This window comes from Hippoglossus hippoglossus, chromosome 5 (genome assembly GCF_009819705.1).
Source record: "Hippoglossus hippoglossus isolate fHipHip1 chromosome 5, fHipHip1.pri, whole genome shotgun sequence".
NCBI lineage: Eukaryota > Metazoa > Chordata > Actinopteri > Pleuronectiformes > Pleuronectidae > Hippoglossus > Hippoglossus hippoglossus.
In genome coordinates this window covers 21,806,659-21,828,189 of record NC_047155.1, presented here as the reverse complement: position 1 = coordinate 21,828,189, position 21,531 = coordinate 21,806,659, and the positions used below count along the sequence as shown (strand labels likewise).

The window sequence follows — 21,531 nt, the reverse complement described above, 5'->3', positions numbered from 1 at the left end:
ACTGGCAATCTGTTAATTTCTTAAACATTTGATAATGCCCCTTAAGGAGCATTCTGGTTAATTAACTCTGCAGTAATTTGTCGTCACTAATTAGGCAGTGTCATTTCAAAGGGGTTCGGGTCTAGCCATGACAAATAATGAAGATTTTAACCCCACCAGACATCTGGGGTTATGGCTTCATAATACGAGATATTCTGTGCCTCTGGAAGCTCCAGTTCTCCCATCGCTGTGGTTTGCAGTTTAGAACAAAGTGCTCAGCTTTGTGCAAGAGTTAGGGATTTTGTTTGAGCAGGGGGAAAAAAAGATTTTTTTCTAGGACCCGATTCTACAGAATTGCACATCACATTTTCTGTTCCCACAATGTGGTGATTCATGATAAATAATGTTTTTTTTGTGTGGAATGATATGTGAATATTTAAATACATTTTTTAGGTCCCAGCTCTACTATGAGATTAAATGTTCCCATTATTAATGTTCATTTACACAAAAATAGTTTACATTCTCAAGGTTTAATGATTTGCTGAAATGTAATAAGTTACTGAACAGTTTACATTTACTGAGGGGAAAAAAACAACAAAAAACAAACCACTAGAAACAGCAAATGTCCGAATGTAAAATAGCAAAAAAAAAGCATGCTTCCAGTAGCTGCGCAGTAAACCAGACTAAGAGACTGTAGCCGTGCTAAATGCTGATGACTCTTGGTTAAATGCCCATATTTGTTCATTGACCAAAGTATTAAACAATGTTTGCAAATCTCATGGCAATTCATCCAATTGATTTAACTGTAATGGAGATATTACAGTTTAGACTGAAGCTGAGGAAAGATGGATGGACCTGTAGACTGGCCGGCAGATGGACATTGCCATCCATAGAGCGGCTTTTCTGGCATTTCTGAATCATCTTCACTGAAAGACAATTTTGCTTAAATTTTATTGCTTTGTCTTTTTTTAATTTTCGTTTTTTCCAATATTATATTTTTAGAATTTCTGTTTTTCCATTTCTGACATTTTAGCAAATATCCATAAAAAAAAATTAGCAGGTGCGATTGGAACATTCATTCAAACACGGGATTTGGTTATATAGCCGAACTGTAATGACCTGTTCAATTCCAAATATACAGTCTAGCACTGTAGCAGACCATCTTAAATGGTTTTAAATAGTTTAGTTAAATAGTTTTAAAGACAGTCTTGAATAAATACAATTTAGCTGACGATTTTATCCAAAGTGACATACAATAAATGCATTCATTTGAATGTTCAACAACATTGCAATCAACTTGAATAGAAACTTAGAAGACTCCATTTCCTTGTGATCCTCCGGAATTGGAGTCTTCTAAGTTCATCCTCTTGTTCTTCATGGAGTGTCATGCAGGCCACATCAATACAGATTTGCAATATATCCTCATGAATATGCCTCCTTAAAATTGTGCCTTTGACTCAGTAGAGTTGAAAGTAATAGCCTTTCTTTATTTTGCATAGACTCTCAAAGGAACCAATCCTGTATTGACATATTGAAATGTTCCCATAATGGAGCCTCACTATGTTTAGCCTTTGAACACTTGCTAATGTTTATAGCCTGTGTGTTTATTGGGATTTTGTCTTGTGCTCAAGTTATATTCTGAATTGCTGCCATTCTTTAATTCTTTAATGTAGCTCTTTGTTGTGCATGTAAAAGCTTTATCTATATTTATAATTTATAAATGGCTGGAATAAAACACCAATGAATAATGAATAACAAGGGTAATTTATAACATTTTTATTTGCTTCTGAAGGTTGGTGAGTGATTAAGGCTCTTGTTCAGGTGTCCTATTAGGTATCGATTGGCTCATGCAGCAGCAGCTTCTTTGCATGTGTTTTCCACATCATCAGTCAGAGCAGTCTTTTCAACATGCCGTTGTTCTTTATCAAACAGAGCGCTGGGTACTAGGGCTGCCAGTTGTTATTCAAACTTCAAACGCTAACTCGTATGTGGGAAAAATTATATTCAAATGACTGACCTGTTTAAATTCTAGACCTGCAGTCTATAATGCATCTGAGCATTTGCCTTGTGGTCCAGAGGAGAGTGGTTCTTAAAGTCAGCTTGACTAATTGCTACTTATTGACCTATCAGTAAAACTAAGCTAATGAATAAAAATGACACGTGGCAAGCAAAGCTGTGCTGATTGGATAACCAGGGCATAAAAACATCTGTCTTGTGATCATATGGAGTACAAGGCTTGCATTTTAATTAGTTTGAATGTATAATGTGCCAATTCATTTTTGTTTAAATTGACTTGTTTTTTTTTGGTAAAATCACTACTAGATACCAGAGCTATGTCATTTAAATAAAGAAATCCTGAAAGCACTGTAGGTCATATTTTTACCAATTAGGTTGGACATAGTATGAACATAAATTTGGCTCTTCATACATCCTTCACCCGTTAGTTCAAAACTTTAGAGCAAACAACTTCCGCATAAATACTGACTTACATCAACAAATATTCTACATCATGAAGATTCTGGATTTAACTATCGCCACAATTGGTATAGAGTTTGCATGCTGTCCCCATCCCTGCCTGGGATTTCTTTTAGTGCAGTCCGAAGACATGCAGGTTAGGGTTAATTGGCAACTCTAAATTGTTCGTAGACGTGAATATAAATGGTTGTCTGTATATCACCTCTGAAATAGACTGGCGTCCTCAGTCGGTCTTCCGCTACGTGCACCTACCTGTCTGTGCATTGATCAGGAATGCAATGCTTGACACAGTCCATTTAGCTGTTAACATGTCCCAGAGATGAAGCCGCCTGTAGCTGATTACTTTAAAGAACAAATGAGGACAGAGAGAGAAGAAGAGAAAAAATCGACCAAATGCTCAATCCTACTTCCAAGTAGTTACTTGTTTTGCACGGTATTCTGGGAATTTTCATCTACCACTCTGAACGCTCTGTTCGGAGGGCCATCTAGACCACTACTCGTTGATCTCTAAAAGAAATGGGACATGCAACCCTATATGGTAGTGGTAAGTATGCTGAAGAGGGGACTGCTAAGACACTATATGTTATGATCTACTGTCTAATGATTACATTTATTTTTGATTAATTACCCCCAAGCACCACATCAACATATATGAATTTTGTGGTGTTACTAAAAGATAGCCTTGGCTGGATGGTTAAAACCACAGTACTGCCATCCTTAGTTTGATATATAGCCCATGTTCAGACACAATGTTCCTTTAGTGTTACAGCTGCCACGGCAGAATCACATCTTCACTTACTACTCACTGGATCCTGACGGACTTCACTTCCACTCAAGGAATGAATGAGTTTTTTGACCTGCCATTTCAACCCTTTGAATTTTTGAGTGACAGATTGATGAGCGCTGCAGCATTGACTGGCTGCTGTTTATGGGCCTGATCAAAGGTGATTGCCTGCTTTGTAACCTTCCCCTGTAAATTAGGGCTTATGGCTCTAATAAATTTCCAAAGGGAGCCAGAACAACTCTGTCAGATGGCGACTTTTTGACATTGTGTCACTCTCTCACAGTGATAAAGACAACTACTTTAAATTAGCCCTAGGTTATTGACTCCTTAAGTTTAACAGAAGGGCAAACGACAAAGTAGTGGCATGTCTTAAAATGACTTTGCAAAGTGTCGAGATCAGATATCCCGCCACTGTGATGACACTTCTCACAACAAGTGTGGTTTGACATTGTGCATGCTGCTCTCAATCAAACATGAGACTGCACACTTTGGGCCTCTTAGGAGGAGTCCTGATGTTGCATGATGTTGTGCTGAATACCATATGGACTAGCCAAAGAAGTGTTGGAGTATCGTTGACTACACCAAGATTTCGTCCTTCAATGCCACTCATGGATTAGTACCACATAGACAAGGACATGTCAACCTGATGCAGCTGCTTCCATAGCACTGTCTGTCCTTTGTGTGCCTTTGTGTGGCCGTATGGTGACATGGTTTATTCAGCACTTTTCATTGCTCCAACTATTTTTTTTAACATATGCATTTCAACATAATTTAGTGTTAGGAAAGGTCTTTGTCAGTTTTTGTCTTAATGTCTGTTAACCCACTATTCTGCTGTAGATTTTGTATTTATCTTCACATTATTCCACTACCTGCTAGTTGGAGGTCTAATTGTGTTTATACGCTGCATGACTTTTCATTCTAGACATTGTTAACCCTTTTTAGAAAAAGGTCATGTAATGTTTTCTATTGCTAATTGTATGATTGCAAGGGGTTACACTATAAGGTCATGAGTTCATAATTTTACAAATATGATTACCATGGGAACATGTTTTAAGACACAATTTAGGCGAGGGTTATGGAAAGCCATCAAGATAAAAAGGATGCTGGCCAGCTCCTCTCAAATACACTTTGCTTTATAGTTTACCTGAAATAACCTCAGACAAACTGTTCAATTTAGATGGATTTGACACTTGCACTGGGCCGCACCTCACTATGTGAGCATTCCCTCAGTTGGAAGGTTTGATCAAATCATAAATCAAAAGCATCATTAAGATCTCACTGAAAGTACGACTTTTGTCTTCGACTTTAAAAAAAAAAAGTTCTTCAAGAAAGAAAGCAAGAAAGTCAGTATCCACCTCAGCTGCAGTGTATTGCCGTGACATTTTGTGATCACTCACTGAATATCAAGATTCTTGCTGTAAGCCTGCTGAAAGCAAAACTCCTCCGTGAAATAAGTGCTTCTACAATATGACTTCAGATTCTTTCTCCTCTGCCAAGTTTGATTTTGTTGAGAGGTTTTTGCTGTGGGTTTAAAACACAATGGAGATCATGAGGCTATTATTAGACTAGTGTCACATTAATACTATGTCTTCATGGATTGAGTCATGGTTTATTTTTACCTCCTGGAAATTCCTGAAGCAAAGGGAAAACCCAGGTACACATGTTTCTCCTCATCTCCCTTTATAAAAGGAGAATATTGCTGTTTTTCATTGTGTCCCACTTCTCTCCAATTGGATACATTTTAAGAGGAAGATCTTGAGTGCTTTTGTGTGTAGACGAGTTTGCTCCGAATACTTTATCCCATCTAGGACCTATATCAGAGCATACAACTTTGTTTGTGCTGTAGTGTCTCTTCATCAGTGTGTGTGTGTGTGTGTGTGTGTGTGTGTGTGTGTGTGTTTTGTGTTTGTTAAGATAAAGTAGAGCAGTAGTTAGGTAGAGGCAGTGGGTAAGGTTGTCTCCAGAGTGCTGCTGATGATAATTACTGTAGAGAGAGTGTCTCCTGGGACTGGAGGCCAGCTGCTTGCTTGCTTGCATGCATGCCGAGCTGCCATCCACCACTTCAGGGCAGACATGCAGCACTCAGATTATTCTTCTCCTGTCTTGTCCTGACTGCAGCAAGATCATGATGTGACTTTCTGATAGCATTAAGGAGGACTAGGAGTGACTGAAACCGTAACTGTCATGATTAGTATGCGGAGGATTTTGAATGCGTGTTATACAGGAGGGACGTCTTCATGATGTCTTTCTTCTTAAGGTTGCAGTTTAATCTGTAGAGTTGTTCTGGTGGAGTTGTTTGAAACAAATGTTTCTATTTGTGTCATCCTGTTCCTGTATTCATGTTCCTCAACATGGTGAGATGGGAGACTCCTTGATAATATCTTATACTGTCGTCAGTTTGTTTTGCCAGTTTTGTTTAGTCTTTATTTAATCTTGGCTTCTGAGAAGTCCAGTTTAGTCTTTAACTCTAGGATGGCAAAACGCTGCAGTTACTACAGTACCCAGGAACCTCAGCCATAATTGCTACAGACGAAGTCAGTTTAGATTTGATTAGTCAATTAAATTAGATTAGATAAGAGCTATAGCAAATTCAGAATGGATGGTTATTGCACAACATTACATTTAAATTGATAAACTGACCGAGAGTCTCAAAGTATTTGGGCCAGAATCTTTTGTGTGTTATTGGGATTCTACAAAGTGTAATTTTTTAGCTTCAGATCACCTTTTAGATGCACACAAAACAGAATTAGGCTGTAAAGTCGACTTTTTACAATCCAACCAAGACTATTTTGATCATAGTATTTAGTATGTTGTTTCCATAAACCTTCAAACACAGTTGTAGATTGTTTTATCGATGAATGTTCTTATATTGTCTTTTAAAGGGATAGTTCACCAAAATATGAAAATGCACCCATTATCCATCTTTATAAGCAATCTTTAGAGTTATAATCTCATTCTATAAATAATGTGAAAATATCTCACAGATCACAGTATGTTGGCAGGTAAAGCAACAAGTTGCTTGTTGTTTTGGTGTTCACTTCTGCCTGGTGTTGAACCAGATGTGCTTACATTTAGCTTCTGTTTTAGCATAGCTTGACTTTGAAATGACAGGTGTAAAAATCAAGCCTCACTTCATCTTTTAAATTTGGATTTCAAATAGTCAAGAATACTTGCACATCAAAAAGTCTTGAACATCATAAGAGTATTAAACAATGTAATAAAATAACAACTGTTGTTCTTCATGGCTCATTAAGGATGTGAGTTTCTGGCTTCAGGCTGCCATCAGAGCATAATAAAGAAACTCATAAGAGTAAACGATTCACACATGGAGAAAAGAAAGTTGATTAATGCAAGTAATCATGTCTTCAAATAATGGCAGCCAAGTCAAACTGATTTCTTGACTTAGATTTGGTAAATCGGTGCAAAAACCCCTATATATATATATATATATATATATATATATATATATATATATATATATATATAATGAATGTGCAGTTTCACCAAGTGCCATTTCATGCACTTTGGTCAAATAAAAAACTCAATAATAAACCAACTACATGCCTCAAAATGCTGGCTATAATTATTGATTCTGAAGTTATTGTAGTGTATTAATTGTAGATCCTCAAGAAGAAAAGGCAATTTGTTTCTGATTACTTTTTTATCCAGCATCCCAATGCTTTCACATTGCAGTCTTTACCTGCCAGCCTAGTGTTGACGACACTTTGCTTCAGTAAGTTAGTTTGGTAGCTCAGTTGTCACCTGTGTGGAAAATTGTGTTCAGCTTCAGTACTCACAACGTAAATTACAAATAATAAATTAAAAAATACAATGGAAATGTAAAAACATTCAAATCTGTCAATATGAAAGCATTTAGGGTTGAATTATAATAATTCATTGTAGAATATAGAGGACCAGGGTTTTGCCATCACCATCAAGATTACTATTTAAATATGGCACATACACATTATTCGGCTTGTCATTTCCTATCTCTGCAGGTAAATTCTCAAAGTGTCTGTGCAAGGAGGGAACGAGTACTACACATTATCTGAACATAATTTTTTTATGTATAGTATGAATTACTTGCTCAGTCAATTTATTTTTACATATATTTATATACTAATGTATAGAAAGTGCAGTGTAGAGTTGTGAGAGCGACAGACTCTGCAGCCCTCCATCAATCAGGCCTTAGCCACGTTGGGTAAAAGGCATCTGAAAACCCACTTGGAGTTTACCAAGAGGCATTTAAAGGACTCTGACAGCCAGGGGGGAAATATTCTCGAGACTGATGAGACAAAAAACCCTTTGGGAAGAACTCCAAGCACCATATCTGGTGAACATCAAGTAATGCTCACCACCTGGCTAACGCCATCCTTATGGTGAAGCATGGTGGAGGCAGTATCATGCTACAGGAGTTGCTTGACAGCAGGGGGACAGGGAGAGGGATCAGAATTGAGAAAGGATGAATGTATTTTGTAAATGTTAGATTAGAGTTTTTGATTTTGAATAAATATGCAAAAATAGTGTATATTAATTGCAGAAAAAAGGGCACAAAGTGAAGGTGCCTGAATACTTACGAAAGTGACTATATTGCAATGGCCAAGTAGAAGTCCATCTTTGATAAGGATTATCTATGTGTCTGGTACATACTAAAAAGTGCCCTAGGTTCCTTTCCACTCCCTGGTGTTTTGCCTCAAGTAACTGTCAGTGCCTGGAGGGACACCTCCAGCCCCACTTGACTTCCCCAGTAAGCAGCAGCTGTTATTTTGGGAAGTCTGCATAGCTCCTTTCTACCCTTATCTCCACTCCTTCTTTGTTTGGTTGACAGAAGAGCCATTTCATTCTGATAATGTATTTTCATTGGATTATGAGGTTTTGGAAGGTTAACAGCAGATTGTCATGGTTTTGCTTATCTTAAATGGTGAGTCTTTGGCAGGAATTGAGATTTGAATATTCTTGTCCTTTTAGACCAAGAAGGCTTCAGGTCACATTATTGTCATCTACTAGTGATTTTATAATATTTTCCATTTTTAAGTGTTTCTGTATGCATATTTGTCATATGACTCGTGTATTACAACATTCTTCCTTTAAGAGGTAGTCATTGTTTCCCATGGTTTCATTCTTGGGACATGGTAAAGTTGGTAAAAATGGTTCAACTTCTAATGAAACTGATTTCATGTGATCAGACATACCAGATTTACCAAACTCAGTTTTTATATCATGTTGATATTTCCATTAAATCCGACAGTCCAGCAATTAAAAATAAAGCCAAGGGGCAGTGGCAATTTCACAACCAAAAGCTTGAACCAATACAGTTTAGATCACAATGCTGATATAACCACCATTTTCTCCCTATCAAGTAATGTTACATGGTGAATGCACTTGTATAGCCTCTTTTTACCTTTGTGGTTTACAAAGGGTCTTACAATTTTTGCCTCTCATTCACCAAGGCCAGGGTTTTAACCACCAAACCTGCATTGAGTGGACAACCTGCCACCCGAGCAACATCTACCTCAAGGTCCATCATCTGATTGCAGTTCAAACTTGTCCTTATTTTGATGTGTTTGGGATCTTTGGATTCAAAACTTTATCTGAATGTTAGCTCTGTTAGTTAATGTGTCTCAGTGTGATCTGCTGGTACCTCCTGTTGAAATGATGTTTAGCCTGGTCCTGTGACAGGCTCTCATCTGGCATTTTCTTTAGTCAGATGTAGACCAAAAGGAGGACTGACAGATGGAGGACATGCACCCTGGCAGCAATGCACATCCTCCCAAGGCGAACAGTTTGAATGGCAAGGGAAGTGGATGTTTATAGAGTGAGGCCCTGCAGGTACCTGACAGCAGTCAAATGAGTCCACAAAACAGAGGAAACCTGCTCTGCAGCTTGGCTTGTTAAGGTTGTATGATAGGTTTCTGCTGAAATGGACATGTGGGAATAAAGGACTGGAAAAAGAGTGAATTGTCCTAAGTCTTGGGACACAAGCAAAGTTTGACTCAAAGATAGAAACCATATAGACAGATCCATGTTGTCCAAATTCATTTGACTTTTCAGAAATTATTTCCAGTTTTTCCTGAATTTGTTTTCCAGATACATCTTTTGTTATTAGTGTTGCTTTTCAGATCCTATTGCAGTTCTGCAGTTAAGATAGTGCCCTGGCTTTGAACCAAGTCTGCTGCAAGTGAGTCACATCATCATCATCAATATTGGCTGTTATAGAATGTCATGGAGGATAGATAGCACCACGCGTACACATACAGACCACTATAAGTGAAAACGCATGAATGGTAGGGTATCACAGACGACACTGCACAGGTGACCCACAGATGCCCCTCATTACTGCATTCAGTTATGCGAGACAAGAGGCCAATGTGGATCAGTATGTACTGTTCCCCTAGAAAACAGGCAATTTTGGCTCCGTAGAAGTCTCCTGACAGGCTCTCACAGGAGTTGGAGTGGAAAGGCTTGCTAATACAGTGTGTGGTGGCACAGAGAAGGTTGGTTTTGGCACGAATTCTGGATCTGTGGTTTTGTTTTCTGTTGAGGCACGTTGACAGTTGTGTTTAGTTTTAGATTAGAACTTGGCTTTCCTCCATATAGCGACCATGTCTACCTAATTAATTACTAATAACGACTTAGGGTTAGTTGGGGTCGCATTTTAATCCCTCCATTATATAATGGTTGAATAAATTCACTACCATGCAAACCCTCCACCTTTGTGTTCCTATTCTTTCCCCCTCATGAATGATGGAGTGACTGACGTCTTAAAAAAGTATAGAGTGGGCTTGTCGTGCCCCATGCACCACTGAATCAAATTGCAGCTTAAAGTTGCACACACAGTATTTTACTGTTTCTTACTTTATTAGCAGTCTTCATTCAATGTTTGATTTGCTTGCTCAGCTCTAATGTCTTTGGACATTTTGAATCCATCCTTCATTAGTCCGTCATCTATGCAGTGGTTTTATATATATGTTGGCACACATGCTGACATGTATATGCACTTTATATGCACACATTCAAACGCTTTAAGACTTATCTTGTGCTATCTCAATTATGTTTCGGTCACGTGGTCAACAATTTTATCATAATAATAATAATAATCTTTTTTTTTTTTTTAAAGTAACACTGCTTTGCTCTAGAGGGAAAGTTAAAGAAATCTGAAACTTAATTGTGGTTTAAACTTGTCCTTATGGGCAGTAAAATATAAACTGGCAGCTATACTTCATGTAAAACATAAAAAACTCTTGTCAGGGTTGATCCGCTGTGAGTAAGGGAGTCTTTAGACCATCCTCTGTAGCTCTCCTCTGAATGAAGCTGTTAGAAGTCAAGTTACCCAACATTAAACCTGTTTACTCTTAAACATTCAGAACGTGCTCTGAATGCTGAATGCTGCAGGTTTATAGATTTTTTTTTTTTTTAGTTCCCTTAAACTAAAAGTCTTTGTTTAATAATTGTACTTTAGTGTTCACCCGTCCAAACGAGACAGGACATTTTCTTAGGTGTAAAATTCACAGCTAATGAGTAAACACAATGAAGAGTTTTCATAGTTATTTAGCTACTCTGGATACCTCTTTAAGTAAATATATCTCGAATTACAATGAGATTTGTGGCCATATTGAAAATGGTGCTTTCAGCTGTAACTTTTCATCAAACCCAGCCTCTTAGCCGGCTGTTTGAGTGAAATAATCCACTCACGACTGCCATAATTCTCATCAGTCAGTTTACAAGGACCCAGATTCAATTTCAAGGTGTAGTGAGCTGCTTGATCCTTTTGCCATATTATGGCTGTGTGTTTGTCCCTGCTGTCAAGCACAGAAGCAACCTGGAGCAGCTGCTACTTCTTTTAAAAACTGGTGATGATTGTTAGGAGCAGAGTATCGACTGTGCAGACTTAAGCTGAGTTGGTGAGATGGAGTGTTTGATTTTTCTGTATTGATGTTGTATTGAAATTGTTTTACTAACAATATTCTGGTAGTATTATATAATGGTGAAAAACGCAAACTAAAACATCTTAAAAGTATCACAAGATGTCATTATTCTCTAAACTATAATATGCACATGCTATTGTCTTGTGTAGCCTTAACAGTGGATAACTTAACTTAAAGTCACTTTAAATTTGACTTAGTCAGCAACAATGCATTGCAGTCCTGATGTTATTATGTTAGTTTAATCCTCAGTGGGTGAGGAATACACACACCGAGGCATCATTTACATGCTGAGCCATAATTTACCCCGCAATCCTTGTTTTCACTTACTTAATGGCCTTTCTCTTCTTAATGACTCCCCGAAGATTTTTTCTGTGAAATCATCTGCATGCATGCACAACACATCCATAGCACGTAGTGTGTGCAGGTGCGGAGGGATTCTAGCTCTACCACAGACCGTGTCTCTCTGTCACATTAAAAAGCCAATTTCTTTTTAATAGCAACAACAGCTGGAGCTGATGGGCCCTGTGTCTGCTGATGGAGCAGACAGCTCCTGAGTTTGTCCTGCAGCCAGGGTTCGAATTACAGGGAGCTCGGCTAGGTTTATGTAGTAAACTGAACTCATCATCATCTGGTTGCATGCTATTTGAATGGACTTGATTTGAATGTTTTCATGCAGTATTTTGGGCGGTTTATATTTAAGTCAGAATGTCAAAACAGAAACAAGGTTCTCTCTGATAATTTGGATTCACCAAAAAATCAAAGATAACAACAGCGAGTGACAGTGCACTTCTACAGCTAGCCCGGCGAGTCCTGCTGGCAGCGACAGCTCTGCTGCGGAGGAACATGCTTCAGCAGCACCAGACACCACCACCGCAACCTACAGCAGCGAACCTGGTCTGAACCTGGTGATGGATCAATGCCTTTAATTGAACAAGGAAGCAATGGAGTGATTGGAAAAGCAGGAATACCTGCTAACCAAAAATCTAAAGTTAGGATGTACAGTATATGCTTGAAAATGCCCGAAAGGGCAACCGGAATACCCCTGTACTGGAAGAATGGATGAATGGAGATGTTGGTAGTGGGTCACAGAATAACCTACGGAATTGTATTTACAAACATTGAGATAGTGTGGCCCACATAAGGAAATGCCCATTTAATGCAGGAAATGTCTGTCTTTCAGATCTGCCTATATGGTGCAAAGGAAAAATATCCTACAGAAATCTCACTGCTGTACTGTCCCTACAAAGACTTAATGGTGCTTTCACAGGGTTAGCCTGTGCCCTTTAAAATAAGATACACGCTCGTACACCTACAGAGACTAAATTGGAGTATGGGATGATCTTACCTGGAATACAGTCAAGCCGGAAACTGCAAGGGCCCAATAGTTAAAGGGGCATTACCTAATGCAGAGCTGAGTTTTTGTGTTTCACCCAAGTTTAACTTTTATTTATTTTGTATGTTTTTTTCCGTCTGTCTTTATTTTCTTTAAAAATCAAGCACTGTAAATGTTGCTGAACGAGGAAATAAGTTGCAACTGAAAGAATATATACACTTGGACTGCAGAACTGGGTTTGTCTCACTGTTTGTGCCATAACCGCTTGGGGCAAACCTTACAGGTGGCAAATGTGGGAAATTTGCACAAATCAAACCATACTTGTGCTGAAATAATTAGGTGAAATGAGAGCTACATTTTTCTGGCATCGCACATTAGTATTACTATTATCAAGAGCACAGTTCATAGGCTGGCATACCTGATAATTCACATGTGGTGGAAAGGAAAAGGTGGACGATCCTTTTTTGGTATTGTTGAGCTTTCAGAAGGCACAGATGCTGAATCAATTTACAAGAATTTTGAGCAACAGCTTGAGACAATCGGGACTGGACGATGGGTTTATGGGAAAAAAAATCGCCCCTCCTGCTCCAAGAAGTAGCTGCAGATTTACACATATAAATCCTGAAAATAGGCCAAATCTTTACCATGCATAGTGTAGCTAGTAGTTTTAACACTGTGAAAGTGGTATGGAAAGATTATCCGGCATTGACATGCCAGTTCAGAATGATGGGAGACACATCTTGCTGTGACACAGAGAGGCAGAAATTCCGGGGGCCTGCACAAACTCCTCACAAGCACAGGATTTTGGGCTGATATGGCTTGTATGACGGATGTTCTGAACTGCAAAGCCTCTCACTAAAGCTGCAATGCAGAGAAAACATATGTGGTAGATGCATATGTTTCAACATTCACCAAACCATTGACATCTTGACAGCAATGACAACCAGCGGAGAAAAATCAATGCAAAAGCAGATAGCGCATATCGGCTGGCCTGTTCAAAGAATATCCTGTTTCCAGTTCAATCAGTCTATAATCTACACTGTATTGGGAAAGCTATTGTTTCAGCACCATGGACAGCTGCAGTGCTGTTTGTTGTGTGCCGCCTGAGCAGAGGCCACTTAGTTCGGTGTTTGTTTTTCGTGGTCTTAAAAATAACTTTCGGCTCTAATTCCTTTTTCTATTGTTTTGTTGCTATACCCAGACAGAAGTGTAACGTCAGGAAAGTGACAGTCAACGACAGAGACGGACGGAGGGAAAGAGAGAGGGAGCTGCAAGCCACAGACAGCTGTTTTATTTCGTTGTAGTAAAAAACAAGTTGGCTGAATAATGTTAAGCATTTTTTTTGTTCAAATGTTGTGTTGTTCTTGAAGGGGAGTAAATTGTGTATTGTGCTTTTGTGATTTTGTTTTCGCTTGCTCTGATTATGCAATTAAATGTATTCCTTGATTGTTATGTTGCTGTTAGTTAACCTGCTGACTGTATTAACTACCTGTAGTAGTAGTAGTAGTAGTAATAGTAAGTACTGGACTTGTGCGCACCAGAAAATAGGGCTCCCCTAGAACCCTGCCTGCAGCTCAGTTTGGGCTGCTTGTCTCATTCCAGGATAATTAGAGGGACTAAGCTTGTAGTGTAGGGTAGGCAAGCAGGAGGGAAGAAGAGAAAGGATGAGTTCTGCCCACTCCCAGGCAGGTGTTGGACATGTTTCAGTGTATAATGTAAAACAGCTCAGAAGAGAGCGCACAGGCTTGGGAAGATGTTGAGCTGAAGAGGGAACATTTGTTGTCATTAGGCATGATGGATTCCTCAATATGGGTGCTTCATTGCTCTGTCTTCACTCTTTCTTCAAAGTCAAGCTTATTCATTCTGCTCTGCCACCCTCCCTCCCCTCCTCTCCAGAGCACCTGGTTGAATCCCAGGAGATGGCTGAATCTGCAAGAGTACCAGAGCAAGAAGTTGATGCAAGAGAGTGGCGTTGCTGTCCAGCGCTTCTATGTGGCCGACACAGCTTCTGAGGCCCTGGAGGCTGCCAAGAGACTCAGTGAGTAGGACGAACACACTCACACACACACACACACACACACACACACACACACACACACACACACACACACACACACTGACACACGCTCAAACACACACACACACACAGCTATGCAGTTCATCTTTCTCTGGAGAGAAACAAGCCGTCTTCCTTGATAGGACTGCAAATTGCTTAATACTGTTACTTATGTACTAATACTAAAATTATACCTTTCTTTGACATGTCGCAGAATATTTACCTTCAGAAAACACATGGTTTATCTTTAATCCTTTTAGTTCATCTAACACAACCAGCCAAAATTGTAAAACAGAAATGTTTGATGTTGCAACATCAGCAGCCAAGGCCTATGTGAAAAAAAATAACATTTTAAAAGAGTATAATTTAAATGAGCAAATAATCATATCAAAGAATGCAGAAGACTCAACAGAGCGTTTTGATTCAGATTTTGGGTCCTTCACAGTTTTCAACACTTGGTGCGTGTCAATGCCGTGCCCTATTTCTTACCATAATAGGTAAGCCCTGAGGTTGAGATTAACTATGTGACAAATAAACTGATGTGTCTGCGTTTGAGCGGTAGTGTCTGTTTTGGGCCCAGTCACATCCCTTTTACTTCAAACTATTTTAAAATGACATGATCTGACATTGCAATTACTACAAACGGTCTCCTGATTTTTTTGGCGCTCTGCTTTGCCATATGCTTGTTGAAATACATAGGAAATGATCAGTTTGTACCTTTTTAAACATGTGGCCACAATGTTTCCTCACTGCACAAGTTTTCTCGTGTTGCGGATTTAAACATTAGTGGATTCTGTATTATTGTAGTGCTGGTAATGAGTTGAATTTTGGGATTTGTAAACCGTGATTTGGATGTAATTGCTGTGTAATTGTACTGATGCACACTGCGAAACCTTGACAGTCCTATTTTGTGCAGCATTGATCTTCGGCCCTGCCACAGGGCGTGCAAATGGCTGTGGTTAATCAGGTCTGAAGTTTTATCAAGTTTAATCGCATCTTCATGTGTTTGCTTATGTGTGGAAGCCTGTGTTTTTTTAACTTAGTGCCTGTGCCTGCTCAGTTTTTCATCATGTCGCTCATCCGCGCTAATTTGTTTCACAACCTCTCGTGTTCAGTTTCTCACGCTTTGCATGTTCTTTTTTGTTTTAATTCATTTATTTTTAATCCTCAGTAACAATTCAGTTTTTGCCGCCAGACACTCGCTCAAAGCCATGTCAGGAAGTGACTGGAACTCCAATATTATTCGTGTAGCACAAATCTTCACAAATGCATTTTGCGTGCATGAAAAAAGATGATTTCACACGCATTTTTATGCACCCACGCATAGCTTTGTCTTCCATTACCTGCCGTCCCTGTTCTTCTCTCTTGGCACACACCAAACTCCCTAACACATACAGTGTATATTTCCACCCATAGCTTTATATTTTATTCAGTGTCCTCTCCAACTATAGCAGCAATTTTCAGATAATGTATCCAGGTTTCGTTGTCAAACAGTGAGATGCCACTCTTACTGCCGCCTTTGGGTTTCCAGTGCCTGGGGCGCTGCTTTCAGTGGCCCTGGTAAGATGCAGAGAAAGATAAACTGAATAGAACGAAGAGGATATAGATTTTCATGACAGTACCTATCTTGCTTGGAACAGGAAGAAATGGAGAAACAGAAAACTCAGGACTGAGGAGTTAGAAGGGATTAGACAGTTTAATAAAAACCAAGGCTAGAATCAAGGGTTGAGTTACTTAAAACTCATCAGTTTCTTCCCACGTCAGTAGTGGCATCTGGCTCTACAGTATTTTAGGACATTTCCATGTTGAAATGCAAAATACGTGCAGAGGGAAAGCAGCCTGATGTCTAAAAGGGATTTATCCAGATTGTCCACAGAATTAGGCTTGTTTGCATGACTGCTGTTTTGAAATATTTTATTATTCCCTTCAACAATATCACTCTTTAGTTTGCACATTGTTGCTTCTACAGAAATGGACGAGACACGTGTTAAAAAGCCCAGCATCTGGATTAGTGACAGTGCATTCAGGGTAACTAGACTGTGGCCGTGACACTTATATCATGAGAGTTAGTAAATTCCCACCTCAATTGGAAACACGTGCCAAGTGCCCTTAGTAAATCAACCCCTCTGTGCTGGGAACAGCATACTTCACAGCTGCTTTATTCGCTCATTCTCCATTCATGCACTTATCTTTGGTCAGTGTCCTTGTATGTGTGTGTATTTCTCACACTTTTTTGTTTCCTGTGTTTATGGCTGGCTCACTATTAAAGCGTGCAAGAGAGCATCTCCCAACACTTTAATTCATGCCCCCTGTGCATGTATATGGCTCACATGTTGGGTCACACAATGAATGTTAGAGAGAGGGAAGGATGGAGATCAGTAACCTCTTAAAATCTGTTGAGCTGAAATGCAAACTAAGACTGCCAAGTTCTAACTCCCTGAGGGTGACGGTAGAGCAGGGTAGGGTTTGAAGCCAGTTCTGGATGGGGCTCTGTTTTCATGGCTTCCACGGTCGAGGACATGGACTTTGACTGTGTTGGTATGGGATGGTTGAGGTATCTGAGCTGACCGGGAGCGACTCAGATGGATTTCTGCATGGTGCTGATATCCTGCTGTGAGCCTCTGGTTTCAGAGAGAGAACCAGTCGAGCATTAAAGCACAGACACAGATGAAGACATGTAAGCTTGCACATATGAGCTTGCACGCACACACACACATGCACACCAACCAGTATCCTCCTCTACTCCCAACTCCCTGAACCATGAAGTGGTTAAGTTGACAGTTCAATTGCAGCTTTTCTGTATAGAAACTCTTCTCACTCCTCTTATGTAGTGTAGAGTCCACTCTCCTGAAGTGGACGCAGATTGATTGGTTCTATTACCGCTGAAGACAAAATAGCTTAAAAATGTTCTCCTTCGCTATTCAAAAATTTAAATAAATATCCCGACATAGACCACTGATTCCCATTAACCTGAATGACAACTCTGACGAAAGAGTTTTACATCGTGGCAGATGGGTGACTCGCAACCAGTTAATGGCTCATGGAAAGTAGGGTTTGTTTTTTGTGGCACCATACTGGGCGATCTGCACAGGGAGTTATCAGAAAGTCCAAAGTTTTTGTAATGTGTGCTCCACTGGGACACTGAGAGAGTGGCACATTAACTCCTGCTGTCTGTCCAAAACCAATGACCCAGATCCACACGTCCACACCCAAGCTCTGCTGATTTTTGGTTTTGTGTGCAGCACAAGCAGCTTTATGTTTGAAAAAACAAACAAGAAACTTTTGCCCCTTGAAGTTACATCAATTAATTTTGATATTGAATAGTTGTGATTCAAAATGTTGAAGATTTTTGTTAGTTTTTTGTTAACTTATCACATTTGCATGTTCTTTTGTCTGGGTATTGTAGTGGAAAAAAGTCTAGTGGAAAATAAGTGTAGTGGAAAATAACCAAGTGTGGTTGAAACCTATTTTATAGTTGAAGAGGAACTTATTGCATACCTGTCTAAGACTTTTATGACCTGAACTGTTTGGGACCTGAAACCTATATGACCTTTCTATATACCTGTATGACCTTTCTATTACTTATTGACTGTCCAAGAACCTAATGGAAATGTATGCAAATCATTTATTCCTGTGTTTTAATTCCTCTCTCAAACTGCGCCTACAGAACCAGTCTGAAGTGGCTCGGACAAACAGCCTTAGTTCTCCTATATAAGATCCTTGCATTTGACTGTTCTCCATCTTCACTCTGAGATCCCTGTGACTCTCTGTGTTGATCCTTTCTGCAGAAAGCCCCTATTAAAATACACATAGACAAATTTGGTGTTCCAGCCTCTTGTATTTTCAGATTTCCATCACAGTATACAAGTATGACATGCTCCCAGAAATGTGCTATGCTATTCAACATCTATTTTACATATAGATGTGTTAAGCAACTAGCACAAAGGGTTAGGTTTTTTATCAGACCACCCTATATTTGAGCGGTCCAGATCGAAATAATTGTCCAGAACAGATATTAGAGGTGTCAACGTCTGTGTGTAGTCAACAAATGACTATCAAATCAATAATGCAATACTTTTTAACGATAGTTATTTTCAGTTTCACATTGAACTGAAGGGATAATAAAAAAATATTCTCTTCTCATGTCAAGTTGAAAAGCAGTGAAAGTGATTAACTTGGTCATTCTAAAACCTTGCACTTTCCCCCCTTTTGAAATCTGTAGTTGTTACTTGGTGTGTTTTGGGTTATTTTCTTGCTGCATGATTTTATGTTTCTATAGACTTTTGAAATCATTCATGAGCTACGTCATTAATGAAGAATGGTGAGCCAAGAATTCATGCAAGTCATGATACCACCTCCACCATTTTGGATCATGAGCAGAATATGTCTTTCTCCACACTTTGGTCTTTCATCGCTTTAGTAGAAGCTCAAAGTCTTCCCATCTGTGGATTATGATAACTCCACTCTTTATTTCACCTGAGGGTTGGTGCTGATGTCACTGACTGATGTCTCGGGGGTTTTCTCAGAGCTTTCGCAATGTTCCTGAAATCATCTGCTGTTATTTGTTCTTGGTCGTCCTGTTTTATGCCTGTTGAGCGATACTTTCTTTTTAAGCACATTCAAAATTCTTGTATTGGCTATGCAATGTGTTTGGGCAAAGGCTCTGATCAATTTATTCCCTCTTTTCTTAGCTTCAAAATGGCCAGATTTTCTCCCATTGACAGTTCTCTGGTCCTCATGTTGGTTTGCCCTTTAAAACAACAAATGCTGTCTTCACATGTGGAACCCAAGGCTAAAACCAAGAGTAGACATTCAGAGATATTTAATGTTAAACACCCGAAACCAAAAAGCACCTTTGAAACAACAAACAGTCATATGTGCTGATGAGCGATGTGTACTGCATTTAGATGTAACTGTAGTTATTTTACAAAAGCAGACATTTTTAACTTTTAATTAGCCATATATATATATATGTTTGTATGTATGTGATAGAGAAATTGCTGCACATAGATGCACTGTATAAATGTGTCTGTGAATGGGTGGATGGCAAAACTATAACGTAAAGCACTTTCATTGAGTGGTCATCAAGAATAGAAAAGTATATACAGTATACTGTATATACATACATACAAATACATACATGTCCAACGCATGACACGTATGTATTTGTATGCAGGTTTTTCTACAAAGGCCTTTTTCCAATCTAGCAGTCATGAGATATCATAGCAACCCCATTAATGAATATAGATTATATGTTTTCCTTGGAAGCAGATAGTTTCGGCCATGCACATGCAACACAAATAGTCACATAGATATACACATATACCTGTGCCCAGCTACAACCAAAAAGAATGTGATTATGCAGTCCACTTTTTGTGTCGCCACCTGCTTGACAGATGCATCTGTTGAACAAATCTTGATGGATTTTCAGCCTGAATTCTAAATCAAAACCACATTTTCCCTCTCCTTCCTTGCTGCGAGAGCCCATCATGTCTGCCATGTCTCCTGCCTCCCCAGCAATCATTCATTGACAAAGCGGCGATAGAAGAAAACATCGCTTCAGATTCCGATCTTCACTGCATTGTGCCTGTGTGATGAATGGGGGCTTCATACAGTTGCAAATATCTATATACACTTCATATCAGATGAGTTAGGAATATGTTGTCCCTCTTTATTGTTGCCATCGTCCTAAAATTGTGTTGCAATTTGTATATTCATATTTTTGTTCTCTCTGCCACGTTCTCAGTTTTTGAAGTTAAATCATTTCTCCGACTCCTTATTCACCTCACTCTACCTCTGCCTTACCTCTTCTCTTCTTTGTGCTTAGCACAGCCTCGCTGCCAGAATGACAATTAACAGAGGTAGGAATCATTCTAATTTATTTCACTTGTCTATGAATATTCAGTGTAACAGAGCAGTTTTTATGCATGGCTGTCAAATCTCATGTGTGCTTATTAGACGCATAGTTAGTTTGATATGTTTGCTCACTGAATAATAGCAAGCTACCTTGACATTAGCCAACTCTTTGAAGAGGCAGGTGTGTGTTTGTGTGTGTGCGTACAGATGTGCAGGTTTGTTTGTAATGTGAGTGTTTGTTAGGAGATGGGGAAAGAAAGAGATATATGGGATCCACTCCGCTAACTTGTGTTCATCTGCCATATATTTATGTCTCAGGTCGACTTGCTTGAAAACACACAAATGTAGGTAGCTGAAGTAAATATAAGTTAATGCTTCGGGGGGAAAAAAAAAACATTTTATTGTTCTGGCTATATAATGCCTATTTTTTTGTCCAGAAAGGAGAGAGGCTCTTTTTTTGGAACTGTGGATTTTGAAGAGCCCTTAAGTCAAGAGAATGAGGTTCACGCTGTGCTTCAGATGATGTGTAAATACAAGTAGCTCAAGGCCAAAGGCACTTTGTTGTGTGTATCTTAAAGTGATTGTTTTCAATCTGCTCATTTAGTTGTCGGCGCTCTGTGGCAGCTCAGACCCCCTCTACGCCTCTGGCCTGTGATCTACAAATAAAGACAGATCTCACTGTAAACCTGGAGCTAGCATCTTATCCATCCATACAATGCTGGCTTAAAGTGTATTGTGCGATGTTTGCTCAAGTGTTAATGCCCTTCATCTAAGGGAGACCTTAGCATTTATGGTTAGTTTGAGGTACAATGCATGAATATAATCTTGAGTAAATGCTCCCCTGGATAATTTAAAGATTAAAATGACTTATGTCGGCGACACAGCCGGCTTCTTACAACATCAGAGGATGGGTGATAATTTGATCTCTTTCGATGAAGTCTGGTATGGTATAGGTTTTCCATTGTTCACTGAAGTGCAGAGGAGACTCCCTGCACAGCAGCCTCTGCTGGATGGACTTCCAGACTTATCCACTGTTTCCCCTTCACTAACAGTGTGGAGAGACATGGGTTACACCAGACATAGAGCCAAGGGCATGTTGAAAGGACCCAGTGGCATAGAGGGC

General features: G+C 39.3%; 1 protein-coding gene across 1 annotated transcript in view; it reads left to right on the top strand.

The window, feature by feature from the left end:
* suclg2 (succinate-CoA ligase GDP-forming subunit beta) overlaps positions 1-21,531 on the top strand; it is an 87,158-nt gene that overhangs the window by 7,514 nt on the left and 58,113 nt on the right. Inside the window, 1 exon segment of the mRNA XM_034585700.1 lies at positions 14,393-14,534. Coding sequence (XP_034441591.1) covers positions 14,393-14,534 — 142 coding nt within the window.